The sequence below is a fragment of the Stegodyphus dumicola genome, chromosome 9 (genome assembly GCF_044657685.1).
Source record: "Stegodyphus dumicola isolate Sdum_Otavi_A_Nest chromosome 9, ASM4465768v1".
Lineage (NCBI taxonomy): Eukaryota > Metazoa > Arthropoda > Arachnida > Araneae > Eresidae > Stegodyphus > Stegodyphus dumicola.
The window spans coordinates 89,783,332-89,798,427 of NC_140776.1; the positions used below are offsets into that span (position 1 = coordinate 89,783,332).

Genomic DNA, 15,096 nt, shown 5'->3' on the forward strand with positions numbered 1-15,096 from the left:
GTGTTGTTATATATTATGTTAGCAAGTTTACCCACACAAATGCTATGTACATTAATTATTGATTTTATTTTTATCGTATTTAAAAGTACTTTGATAAATAAGGGTTTTTCTTCACTACCAAAGAATTTTTTCTCAGTAAGGATGTAAGAAAATTAAAAAATGAAATTAGCCAAAAAATAAATTCAGAATATCCAATTAAATGCTAATATATTTTACATCAGAATTGCATTACAAATAGTTTGATAACCTGAACCATGCATTATAACATTAGAGTCAATTTTGAGTTCCTTTGAAAATGTGGTGGCACACAGTTAAAAAACTTCATAGTTTTCTTGCAAAAATCTTCCTTTTTTGAAGTTTTCAAGGTTTGGCCGCTCTGCAGTGGTAAATTGGAAATAAGAAGGAAGTAAGAGAAAGTTTTACAACCACTGTTTACATAAAAAATTCCATTCTTTATCCTAGTGACTTTCAAAAGGTGAAATATCATCAGAACAAAGCAACAAGTGAAAAGAAACTGAGTGGCTGAATGGGTGTAATCAGTGTAAAAAAGTGATTAATTAAATTTAATGATTATGGTGTTTAAAGGTTGGTGCAAGATGCCATTCATATTTATGGGTGTATGAGGAGTCATGTACATCGTTTGCTGTTCTTTTACATATTTCCTCTTTCCAAAACTTTTCATGCAGATTGTTATGTTTTTATCATTTTTAATAATTTTTATGGTCCACTATTTGCAACTTTTTTTTTCATTCAAATAGCGCCAACATATAAGAAGTCACCAAAATTTTAGGTAAAAAAAAAATAAAATAAATAAAATAAAAAACTTTTTCTCCAGTTGATAAGTTGTATTACATTTCATTAACAACCATGTTCCCTTAGAAAATAAAATATGGCAGAAATATATATATATATATACATTAGAAATATAAAATATGGCAGAAATTTTCCTTCAAGATCATAAAATGCACCAACATAAGAAGTTGGCAGAGAGCTGAAAAAAGTAATTTCACCAGTTGGTAAACTTAAAATTTCATTTCACTAGCAACCCTATAAAGAATGCAAAAGATATTTATCCTCAAGAAAAAAAATTGTACATAGCATTTTTTGGCCATTGTATTAATATAATTTATGTTTTACTCACTATATAATAGACATGATTGAATAATTATTTATCTGTTTCTTTATTATAAATCTAGAATGTTTTTATCATGCTTTTATTTTTACAGTATGTTTTAAAAAATTATGAATTTTTACCATTTTTTTAACCATAATTGGTATGGTATGGTATGGTATAGTATGGTATATTGAGATTACGGCAAACTTAACCATAATTGGATCATTTGAATTTTTTATGAAACAGCAAGTACAGTTTATATGTCTAGCTTTTATTTTGGGAATAGTTATAATTAATTTCAGATTAGTATTTTCAAGTGTAAAGTTTCCTAAAAAGCATAGGAATAAAATTCTTGATTTTTGAAAGCACACTTAGTATGATAGAAAAAAAGTTGGTTATTGAGAAGGACAATGCTTTTTATGGGACTCCTTGATGTTAGCCAATGAAAGAACTTTAGATGAATCTCCCTTGAAAATTTTAATCTGGATTTATTCAATTAGCTATATCAATTGTTTATTTTACAATTTTCATTTATATGTGTTTCCTTATCAGCCATCACCTACAGTAATTTTTAACCATAAGCTTTAAGAAGTTATCTTTTCTTTTTTTTTTTTTTTTTTTTCTCACAATGCTATTTACATTTTATTAATTTTTAATATGCTTTTACAGAATCATCCAGGAAAGTTTTAATTTATTTCTGTAATTACTTTGATTAGCAATCTTAGCTGCATTAGTACTGGATTTAAGTTCTGAAAGTCCTTTGTACCATGTATATATATATATTTGTTTGTTTGTTTTAGAATCCATGAAGGCTGATATTACCAATTGTTTACTTAATATGCACAAAGACAAAGAAGGACAGAAAAAGTTAGAAGAATTCCAAGTTCTCAGATTTGCTCCTATTAGTCCTGAAGATTTTGAGAAAGAAAAAATAATGATTGAACGCACAAAAGGTTTAAGTTTTGGAAGTACTTACTACTAATTCCTTCCCCATTTTATATTTGTTACCTTGCTTTAGCATTTGTTCCTATTAAGGTGATATACACATCCTTAAATGCTTAATTTTTATTTCTGTGGATTATATAAACATTATTTACTTTACCATTAAATTAGTTAAACATGTTAATAATTTTTGGTATCATTACGTATTTTGCACTGTAATCAGGAAAGTGCTGAAATTTCATGTTTAAAATTATAAGTGGTGATTTATCTGTTCAGTTAATACCAGTAACTCATAAATATCTGTGATAAAATATATTTTCTTGATGATAATGCTTTTATTGAAATAAAATTAAATTTTGGTGCTTGTTTTTTAACTTCTGTTATTTAAGTTGAAATATGTTAGACTTTTTAAAAATAGTTTATATCATGCTTTTATTTTTTATTACTCTTTACTGAACTAGTTTATGTTAAATGCATGTGTTAGTTCTGTTTAAGTGTTACTATACTTAAATTTGTCTGTAGGTGATTGTATCTTATGAATGTTTATGATCTTGTTTATTTTTAACAATTTTGTGATTCTGCAGTGAAATCTTTAAATTTTTTCAATATTTGTCAATTTTTCAAAATTGTTCATAATTTTTCAGCTTTACATTACGTACATTAAATAAATTCCACATTTAATAACATTTTAAAAATAGGCTTTTAATTTCTAATAGCTTTTCAATTGATTTATAAATATTTATAAATTATATCTGTATCTATATATTTCATTTACATAACTATTTTTTAGCGAAACATCTAAAATATACAGAATGCAAAAGTTTAAAAGGAAGGAAGCATATATAACTTGTAAAGATATTCTGTCTGTTAACATAGTTCATTAGATCTTTATTGCATTGTAGCTCCCTGGATGATAAACACCCTGAAGTTCATTACACATTTCCGAAATGCAGATATTCCAATTTAAATTAAATATTCAGTAACATTGTTTTTCTCATTCATTTAAGTACCAGATTAGTAATTTGAATTTGTCTTTAAATTAGAATAATTCAACTATAAGTAAAAGGTTAAATATGTCAGACATTCTAATTTCTTGATTCTATAAATGGCTTTTTCTATGACTCTCAGTGCTGTGCATTCTAAACTGCTATTTCTTGAATTTGAATGAAATCTGCTTAATGAACCTTCGTTTCCTTCAAATAATAATTAAAGTAGTGTAAAGGAAGTGAATTAACTTACAATATTTTATTATTTTAAATTTTATATTAAACTGCATATGCCTTTTTCATTAACTTTTGTTTATTATTAAATGCTTTTAAAGCTCTGTTTTGTATTCTTCAAATATAAACTGTAAATTCTTTTATCATGCTATCATTGTAAAATTATCTACATTTTAGTTTTATGGAACTCATATTTGTTTAATCAAGCTTTTCATTAACAGTTAATTTTTTTTAAAACTTATGTGCTATTTTTATAGTGCAGTTCATATAAATTATGAAAAGTTCAGTTTATATGGGCTTAAAGATTTCATTGTTGTAATTAACAGAAAATTTTAATATCACTTTTTAAAAACGGGACATGTCATTTTTAATCTGCATTTACATATATTCTTATTAACTTAATAAAACCCCTTGTAGTCTTTTCATTCTTTTGATATTCATTTGTAAGTTTAAGACTTTTTTTTATTTTGATTAATTACATGATAAGTTATGTGTAATAGCTTAGTGTTACTTACTTGAAAGTATCCATTTGTTGTTTTTTCTTTTCCGTTTTAAATTCAAAATAAATAAGTAAATTATAACATTTTTAGAATTTTTAAAAAAATTTATTGCATACCCTTCTTTTTTAAACCTTAAAACATTCCTCTTATTTTAGTGATACAAAGTAAATATTTGCTTTAGTTAAATGATCCTGAATTTTGACTTCATAATATCATTGTTGTTGTATGAATATGAAAATTTTAGGCTTTCTTACTTATTTTTTTATATATTTACATATCTTGCAAGTATTATTATTATTATAGTTCCTATATTGCTAAAGTACTTAGTATGTATGCCATGTTTAATGAAATTATATTATCTTTGCATTGTAAAAAAATACATATTATGCAATTGAACAAATGAGATTCAAAAAGACATGGATCATTATTTTCTGAAGGCATCATTATGCACACCCTATTATCTGAAATTAGAATTTTTAAATTAAAAGAAATATCAAAACACAATTTAACATTTTGCAAAGTTGCAAATTGCATATTCATGTCAGTTATAACGTTCTGTGAATTATGTATTTAGTGACCATTTTGACAGACCAAAAAGGAACTACATGCAGATTTGTAAACATGGTAACACAATGCGCACCTTTAAACCTATAAGCACCTAACAATCATGTTTTACTTTTACAACATTTTTTATTTGCCTGGGGTATATCATATGTATCTTCACTGCCAGGAAAACTATTGAGCAAATTTTATGTTAACTGAGAGTTTTTTTTTTTTTTTTTTTTTTTTTTTTTTTTGTGTGTGAATAGTTGATTATATATTTATACTTAAAAAGTATTTATAAAAAGTACATTTATATTTTGTGGTTACATTTTCCAGGCTTTATAAAAAAAGTTTTATTTTTTTAATGATTTAATAGATTTGGCATTTGAATTATATAGAAATATTCCACATACCAGTTAAAAATTAAACCTAGCCCTGCGTCAAACTTAACTGTTATATTAATTTATCTAATGTTTAATTATTTGATTTATAAATTTTTTGAAGACTAATATTCATTTATATATATCTAAAAGAAAAAGCAATGAGTAGGGCTCTAGGAATAATTTAGAAGTGAATAATGATAGTAGTGCAAAATAGCTCAGAAACCATTATGGTGAAGTATTTACACTTTCATGTATATCCTAATACATATAGTAATTTTTTCAAGCATTTATTAGTTGCCCATAACTTTCATTAATCTAGTTCTTTTAAGCAAAATAAAGACAGTTTTGAGAAATTACTTGATGTTCTGACATTCAGGTAATGCATCAGACATAAAATATTTGTAAATATTGTTCCCTAAGAGTCGCTGAAAAATCAGTATTGAATGTTTAATTTGACATGCACTTTTGATTGACCATAAATAAAATAAGTTTTACAGGTAACTAATGCAGAATTTATTTTGTGTTTGTTGTTTTCTGAATGAATTATTCTTATGACACATCATTACATTTTAGGAGTCTTCGAAATGAATAATTTTAGCTCAATTCTCAGTCTTCTTTCTTTCTTTCTTTCTTTATATATATATATATATATAGGAAAATTAGTGTAAAAATGCATTTTTGAAATCCTTTAAATGTAACTCATTGTTGCGGTACTAGAAAATTCCAGAAATCCAAAATAAGGCAATTTACCCCTCTTTTGCAGTTTTAATGTATGTTAAATAAGAAAATCGTAATGTGATTGTTTGTTATAATTGTTTAAGATATGTCCAAAATTCACGGGAGGCTCAATCAGTGGCCTTGGAGATAACTGTGTCATTTTTTTCTACTTTTCACATAAATTTTCAATATGAGAAAATATATATTTAAGTCTATAAAAATATAGCATTTTTTCGATAATAGTGAAATTTTTCAACATACATAGTTTTAAATGAGTTATTACTCACTGTATACTTATATTTTTGTATGCAAATAATAGTTATTCTTTACATATATATGGTATGTATATGTGAGTATAGTGATCTTAATTTCATTAATAACATAAAAGTGAAACCTTTAGATACTTACTGTAAAAAAGATTGTATTTCTAAGAAAATAAGCAAATATTATTATTGAATTTCACTATTTCAAAAATGATCATTTAATAGAAGTTCAAAATGATCTGAAACCATGTAGTACAGATTAATTATTAGAAGTAAATGAGCTTATTTAGCCCATGATAAATGGTGTAATAAATAAATCTGTATTTTATTTTTATTTATTTAAGCATTATCTGTAATTAAAAAAAGTAATGTTTCACTGTGTATTTATCGAATTTAATTTATAATAACTTCTAAAAATTGTAAGTTATAATTCTTTGAATATCAACTGTACTTGCTGTTACTCCTTGATCTTGATTAAACTGGCACAAATAACTTTCTGATTTTTAAAATTCTGTATTAATTTGGTATCCCTTAAATGTCATAATATTCAGTGTCATAATATTTATTTAAATCATTTATGTGCTTTAGTTAACAGTAAGTTCTTAATAATTGTTTTGTTTGTTGAACCTGTGAAAAAAGTAGGTTTACAAATATTTATACTAGCATTTTCCATTTCATTTTTTAAAATCTCAAATATTTCTGATATATATAATTTTTGCTATTAAATGTTAGTTATACCTTTATATAAACTAATGTCTTCAAAAAATGCAATTATTGGGTTGAGATAAATCTGTGAACATAAGGCAGGTATAAGTATTTAAAAAAGTTGTTTATGCAAACTTGATTTTTTTTAAATTTGGTATATTTTTCTGAATATGTATTTTTATTTTATTTTACAATTTTTTTGGAGACTGATATCAATTGAAATTGACTTTTTAAATTATTTTGTGTATTCTAAAAGTGATATTAGTTTTTTAACATATTTTTTAAATTTTGTAAATTAATCAGAAATTGATATTAACCAATTTTTTAAATTTTAAATTTACCAAGAGAATGCTATATGTATATATATTTGTAAGCATTATATTGAGGCATATACATGTAATTATGCACTTGTTGTTTTAGAATCATAATGGAGTTGATTATCAATTTCAGGAACTTTTTAATTTACTTAAATATTTATATTTCAAAAATCACTTTATTTTTATAATGAACCTTATGGAAAACGCAATCATTATTTCTAGTGGTGTATTGAACATAGTCCCTCCAACATGACCACTTCTGCAGAGAACTAAAATCTTCTATAATGGTAAAATTCATAGTAAAATTCCGTAAAGCTTTCTACTTTATTTCAAGTCTCAGGAACATAGACTTGTTATCTGAAAAGTGCTGTTGTACTCTTGAAACATGAAAACAGAAATAATGGTTTTCCATTATTTCTGTTTAATGTGTTGTTTCACCTTTCATTTGAGTTTGTTTGCCAAATAGAAAAGCATTAAGGATATTATTCTTTTATATTTAATATATCTCTTAATAATTAGCAAATTATTTAAAAATATTTTTATAGAATTACATTATGTATTTTCACTTTTTATATATGCAGAAGATATATAACATTCCTATGTTAGCCCATGTTAGTTTAAATGTGCATTGATCTAATATAAATCTGTGTTGATAAGCTGTATTAAACTTTAAAAGAGCCCTTTTGGGTTATCTGAACCTTTTCAGATTTGTTTTATTTATACTTACTTTTTAAAATTTAATTTAGTTATTTTTCCCGAAAAAAGGTTTCCTTCCCCTCCTTCTTACTTAACAGCATTAGGAAAACAAAATGTCTCAACAAAGAAACTATTTATATTTTGTGTTTAATTTGAAAAATATGCAAATATGGATATTTTATTTCAAAGATACCAATAAGGTCTATACCAGCAGGACTTACTGCTGATGCAATCGTACAACGAAGCCTTCTTGTCATGTTAGATTGTGAAGGCATATTCGTATCCCCGTTATTTTACCAACTTAAAGGGTCCAAATATTATGAAAAATTTCAAAATTTAACCATTTTTGGGAAATTTATATTTCTTCCTGAAGAAGATTTAGCATTCAAAGATAAACAGTGAAAAAATGTATTTGTAAAAAGAGAGAATGTGTGATTTCATAAAAACAAACAGTTCATAAATTGAAGATTCATAAAAATTGGAATCCACTATATTTTAAAAATATGTGATACTAAATAATCCTCTGATGATGCTTTTAGTGTTTTTTAAGCTGATTGAAGCCTTTCCCTATATGAATGCACAGATGGACTTGTAATCGTGTAATAATTGTTTCTTCAGCATATTCTTTCAATTCCATGTTAAATGAAAGGAAGAACTGTTATGTAGATGTGGTAGTAGACTGACTGCAGTTCTAGTTTTATTTACTTTTTATTCATAAAATACACATTATAATTTCAGTTACATTAACAAAAAACTTGCTGAAAAAAATTTAATCAATATTTTGCTATAAACTATTTTAATACTAATTCTTACAGTAATTCATCTATAATATATTTAAAAATTTTTATGGATCAAGTTGGATGGTATATGCGACGAAATATTTATGGGCGATGGCAAAATATATCATGGTATATTAATATTTTTAGAGTTATTATACTTTTGAATTACATAATATGCACACAATTAAGAATCATATATTTTGACTGCAAAGAATATATGCTGTGATCAATATTAAATCAAGCGAAAATAAAATTATAATTTCTTATTTTTATGTGTTGATTTTTCTTGCTAATGAAGATACAAAACAAGACAAGCAATTCAGGCTGTTAAATATTGAAATTTAGTTAATACGACTAAATTAGGAATATAACATTCAGAACAGAATAAATGCAAAAAGTTTGGTTACGAAATTTTAAAAATAAGAACTTTAAACTGAATATTTATATTTTTATTCTGCTATGTAACTTTTTTTGTGTGTGTCAAGAATTCAGTTGTTTTTATTAGTAGCTGGTTGTGTGCCTAAAATAATTATTGTAAAAAAGAAAAAAATATGTAATGATTTTAATAAGTCCAGCTAGTGTAATTTCTTCGGATTAGCTAGTAATAATAACAGAAATAAAAAACTGTGTTTATTTCTTTTAAATCTTGTAGTTAATCAATAACAGACATAATAAATTTTGAAAGAAAAAAAATCCTCCAACCTGCAACACATTTCTTTTAAATTGCTTAGTTTTTTTGATTAAATTTTCTTAAAGTATTATCAAATCAGGGATGCAGAGCTATATTGAGTTCAATTTATTTAACATTAATCACATTCACATTTTATCAGGAAAGCATTTATTACCATCTACCAATGTGCGAAGTGTTAACAAGAAGTAAGGTTACCTTTCATTTTCAGGAGTGCTTTTTTTCTACTATGATACATTGCTGCCAAATCAATTATACAAAATTCAATACAGCACATTCAAACAAATATTAATATAAGAAAAGGTAAAATACATTTCAGGGAAACAATATTAAAACAAAAGCATAAAATAAATTTGAGCTCGCAGTATTAACACTTCCCATTGAACTCACTTTGTGTATTAATATTCATGATAACAAGAGCAGTTCTTGAGTTTCAAAACGCTTTCTTGGCAATGATTTTGTAAAAATATCAGGAAGTTGTTCGTTACCAGAGATATGATCGAGAAGTTCACCATTTAGAACTTTATCACATATAAAGATATACCTAACATCTATGTATTTCTTTGATGATATTCTGGATTTTTGTAGGCGAACAGCATTTGCATTGTTAACCTGTTGTGGTGGGGTTACTTTCAGAAGAGCTGTGTCCTCAAATAGCACTTTTTTATTTTTATATTTATTTAAATAGCTATTTTTATTTATTTTATTTTATTATTATTTAATTAATTTTATTTAATAGTTATTACATCCGTGGTAGCCTCACTAGCTGCAACATAATCTGCTTCAGTGGTGCTTAAAGAAACACGCTGTTAGCATCAGCTTGTGCAGCTGACAGTTCCATCACTAGATTTAAATACCACGCCAGACACTCACTGACTGTAATTTTGGCTAGGGTCATTCACATAATCAGTATATCAGTTTTGCTTCCATAATCCCAGGTTTGGAGGCTCTTTGGAAGAGCATTCTAAAATTAATTGTTCCTTTAACATGTTTTAAGACTATTTTAATCGACCAGTGTCTCTGACCAGCCTTTTTGGAAACAATGAACAAAATGATACTACAAAAGATGTCTGGTCAAGTAGCCACAACCAAGTACATCAGATTACCAACAGCCTGTCTGTAAGGAATTTTCTTGTAGTTTATCCAGTCATCAGCATCATCTCCTGCAAGCTGACACTTCTCAACAAGTGGAGAGACAGGATTTACATCCCACATATTAAATTTCTTTAAAACTTTGGTGGCATAATTCGGTTGACCAATAAATGTATCACCTTTAATTAACCTTTTTATTTCAAGGTTCAGGAAAAATTCAGCGTCCTTGTAAGTTACTTTAAATTCTCTTTACTATTCTTCAAAGAAATCGACTTTAGACTGTAGTGGCAACAAGCTTATCATCAGCAAATAGTGCTAGTAGCAACTTTTACTGTTGATTGAATATTGCAAAACATACGTCGATCAGTTCTGTTCTACTTCAGATCAGAACATGACAAGAAATCTTTGAATCTTGTATTCCAGCAAAGGGGAGATTGCTCAAGCCCAAACGGACTTTTTATCAGTCTACACGCTCTGCCTGACTTGTCGTCATAGCCTTCAGGTATATAATCTCTTGATTTAATGTCCCTTACAGAAATACAGTTCTGACATCAAATTTTATCATGCAGGCTTTTAGTAACAGCAACACGAATGACTGAACAAATGGTTTCAAAATGTACCATAAGACTAACGTTTCTCAGTAATCAATACCTGCCTTTTGGAAAAACCTTAACCACCAACCGTGCTTAAAATCCATCAATATCTCCATTTACATGACGTTTCACTTTGTAAACCCATTTATTTGAAATAGCTTGTTCCCCCTCTGGGAGATCAGTTAGGTACCATGTTTCGTTTTCTGATAAGAATTTCAGCTCTTCATACATTGCAGCCTGCCATTCGAAGCCATTATCCGAGTTTACTGCTTGGCAATAATTTTCTGCTTCTACATACTCCACAAAACAACACTCGATCAACCTTTTAAGTACTTTCAGGTTTTGTCGATTTCTCAGCTGTTTTATTGATTGTATGTCCTCATTAGCTGTTTCTGGATTATTTATTTCATTGGTGTCTGATAAGTAAGGCTCTAACATTGAAGGCGATTAAATTTGGGAACTCTGAAAAAAAAAAAAAAAAAAAAAAAGACTTACCATCTACTGATGAGGTTCCAGCATGATTTAGTATATATACAGCAGAGCTCACAGTGATTTTGGCAAAGATTTAACAATCATGATTGAGCAAACTATATCAATATGTGTTCTATATGTTCTCTTGGCCGCACCATTTTAGCATGAGATATAGGGGGTGCTGCAGCAAAACTCTGCTTCCATTCTTTGCAAAATTTTCTTAAAGTTTTTGTTTGCATATTTCAGTCCATTGTTACTTAAAACTGCCTTGATTGGTTTCTCTAATTTTCAAAACTCAAACTGGTCAGTTGACTCAGGAGCTACTTGTCATATGACCGATAACAAAACTTGTTCACTAAATTAGATAGAAGCGAAACTGAGCAAATAACAATTGCTAATGGAACTCAGATGAAGTCCGAAGGTATAAAGGAGGATACTTATAACTGTACAGACTATAAAGATAACAAAATAGAAGTGAGACTCGTGGATGTCCTATACGTTCCTGACCTAGAAGGAGGATCGATATCCGTACGAAAAATTACAAAGAAAACGTTTACAGTTGAATTTGAAGAGGATATTTGCAGAGTAAAGAAGAAAAATAAAATCATAGGAATTGCTAAAGCAGAAGGAATTTTATATACCATAAATGAATCTCAAGAAGAAAAGCCAAAATTGCAGCTGCAGAAAGAAGTGAAAATATCATAGATCTTTGGCATAGAAGACTAGGACACAGAAATTATGGAGCAATCAAGAGGCTAAAGAATGATGACCTGGCAATCGGAATAAGGATGCGAATGCTGTATCAGATGCAAAATATGTGAATTGCCGTATCCCAGGCTCAGCAACTATAGAGCAAAGTCAGTTCTAGACTTGATACTTTCAGGTATTTGTTGACCAATCGGTACAACATTACTAGGAGGAAAGAAATACTTCATAACATTCATCGACTATCATTCGAGATACACAATGATCTATTTGCTGACTGCAAAAGATGAAGCTATCTCCAAATCAAAACAATTTGTAACCATGAAGAAAACAAATTTGCAAAGAAGCCAAAAATCTTAAGAACAGACAATGGAGGAGAATATACAAGCAAAGAGATTGAAGAATATTTAAAGGAAGAAGTAATCGAACATCAAACCACCGTAGCATATTCACCGCAATAGAACGGTAGAGCAGAAAGAAAAAGTCTATACTTAAATGGAAATGACAAGATGCCTGCTACTCGATTCAGAACTCAAAATAGAATTTTGGTGTGAAGCCGTAATGACAGCCACCTATCTACAAAATAGGCTACCATCTAGATCAGTGGAAAAAGCACCGTATGAGGTCTGGAATAATAAAAAGCCAAATTTAAACCATATCAGTGTTTTCGGCAGCATAGCTTATTGCTAGTTCTAAAGCAGAAAAGAAGCAAACTAGATGAAAGAACAGAAAAACGAATTCTTGTTGGATATAGTGACCGTACCAAAGGATAAAGAATTTACATGCCATATACAAACAACGTTGTGATCAGAAGAAGCATAATATTCGACGAAAACAAAAAGGAAGAAATGCCTCATCAATTAAATAATCAGAATAAGGAAGTAGAATGGCCTTTCAAAGAAAATAAATCAAGAGAACCATGTCCAAATATTACAACAGAGAAAGGAATTGAAACAGAAGAAATTCCCCTATTACCAAGAAGATTCCAGAGAACGATTAAGGGAATCCCACCAAACAGATTCTCATACATGGTTAAGAATGAAGAAACCAAAGTTCCTAAAGACTAGCAAGAGTTGCAAATTTTTCCAGCTAAAGAAAAGAAACTGTGATTAAAATCTACAAAAGAAGAAATAGAAGCACTGAAGAGAAACAAAACATGGGAACTAGTCGATCTTCCATAAGGAAAGAAAGCAATTGGAAACAAATGGACATTTAAAACAAAATCTGACGCTTCAGGAAATGTTATCAGATATAAAGCTTATTTAGTAGAAAAAGGATATTGCCAAAAATTTGGGCACGACTACGACGAAACATTCGCTCCAGTCGTAAAGTATACGACTATCTTGGCAATAGCAGCTCAAAAGAAGATGCACGTAAACCACTTTGTTGTAAAAACAGCTTTTCTATATGGAGATCTGAAAGAAGATATATATATGAAGCAACCAGAAGGTTACATCTCTGCTTCAGAAGCAAACAAAGTCTGTAAATTAAATAAACGTATCTACGGACTAAAACAAGCAGCTAGAAACTGAAATCACAGGATAGCTAAAATCTTGTGCGAACAAGAATATGTTCAAGGAAAAGCTGATCCATGTTCCTTCACATTAACCGAGGAAAATGCAAGAACTTACGAAATCGTATACGTTGATGACATATCAGTCGCAAGCGACAAGCGTCCGTCAATTCAAGAAGTTGAACGAATTCTCAAAGAATATTTCGACATTCGAAATCTTGGAGAAGTATCTACATATCCAGGAATCGAAATCGAAAGAGAAAAAGACGGAAACTTTCAACTTCATCAAGCTAACAAGACTAGGAGTATGATCGAAAAATTCGACGGAGAGTCAGCAAAGAAACTAAGCAAGACTACGAATTTTACGAAAAACCAAAACAACCAGGAGGATGTTTTTCCCGATAATCGGAAATACAGGGAAGCAGTAGGAGCACTTTTATATTTAGCAACAGTAAAATAAAAAAAAAAAAAAAAGTCAAGACCCGACTTAGCGAATTCTGTGGAATACTTAGCAGAAAAGTAGAAAATCCATCAACATCGGACTGGAACGGTATAATTAAAATCATTCGATATTTGAGAGTTACAATTAATTACAAATTGCATCTAAAATCTAATGGTGCACCAGTCATCAAAGCTTACAGCGACGCTGATTGGCTGGAGACACCTCTGACAGAAAATCCACTTCCGGTTATATATTTCAAATAGGAAACAGTACAGTATCATGGGCGCCCACCAGCGGCCGAGCGGTAAAGTCGCTGAACACTGGTAGTTCGGTTCGAGGTTCGAATCCCGCGAATGGGCTGGCTGCATGGGTGTTTTCGTGGTTTTCCCCATGTGTAACGTGTATACGAGCCAGTTTCCCTTAGAAAGTCCTCCACGAAGGCATCCCTCCCCTTAGGCAGATAGCCCTAGTGTGCTTTGCCATAATTAAATACACTACACTACTACAGTATCATGGACAAGCAATAAACAAAATTGTGTCGCCTTATCTTAGACAGAAGCCGAATACATCGCTCTAGCTTTAACCTTGCAGGCAGGACCGCGCCAAGCCTAATCGGCGACGTCGTGCAAATGTCTAGCGAGAGCCTCTATGCAGCGACGATATTAAAGGGACATTGCTTATGGTTAACATTTAAAATGAAGCACTATTAGCATAATAATATGCAAAACCAAAAAAATTACATTTTACCTTTTAATCTGTTTAAATATGCAAACATTTTGTGTTTTGTTGAAACCCACACAGACATATGTATTGTTATAAATAGCCGCCCAACCGGTATAGTGGTTAGCGTTGCTGACTGCCGTGCCAAAGGGTTCGGGTTCAAATCTCGAAGAAGGCATGAATGTTTGTAAATGTATTGTATCCGTGCGGCATAACGGCACTCTAAATATGCGATGCAAAAGTCCTCCCGAAAGGTCGGTGGTAGGGAAAGAGGGGTGGGAGACGCTCTGACCCATCCCCCCCAGGATGCTCTCCATCAAATTTGGGGGCGAAATTGAGTTAAATCGCACTGTCACCTGTAAGGTGCTCAAGATTGTTGACAACGACAGGCGTATCTTGCGGTCCTTGCCATGAGGAATTTCGTGGGCTTGGGCTGACTATAGGTTAGACAACTGAGCATTAGTCAGCAACCACAACAGCAACATGTTATGAAAACATAACACTGCAAGCGAAGGGAAATAATACACTAAACGCATTGGATACCAAATATATTGCTGAACACTATTTATTATCTTAAAATTGAAAACAAATTAATTGAGATATCTAATAAGTTTGCACTAAATAAATTGTTCGCAGCGTAGTTTACGACGAGGTTCAAACTGTGATTACAACAGGTCATAAAAAATGCTATAG

The 15,096-nt window shown here is 29.5% G+C and overlaps 1 protein-coding gene across 2 annotated transcripts in view; it reads left to right on the top strand.

Annotated features, from left to right (window-relative positions):
- LOC118189723 (uncharacterized) overlaps nt 1-15,096 on the top strand; it is a 60,563-nt gene that overhangs the window by 25,901 nt on the left and 19,566 nt on the right. Inside the window, exon 6 of one of the 2 annotated variants that reach the window (XM_035360383.2) lies at nt 1,915-2,067. In XM_035360383.2, coding sequence (XP_035216274.1) covers nt 1,915-2,067 — 153 coding nt within the window. Of the gene's footprint in view, nt 1-1,914; nt 8,446-15,096 lie in introns of those variants that run through there. The other variant, XM_035360382.2, reaches the window with a different exon arrangement.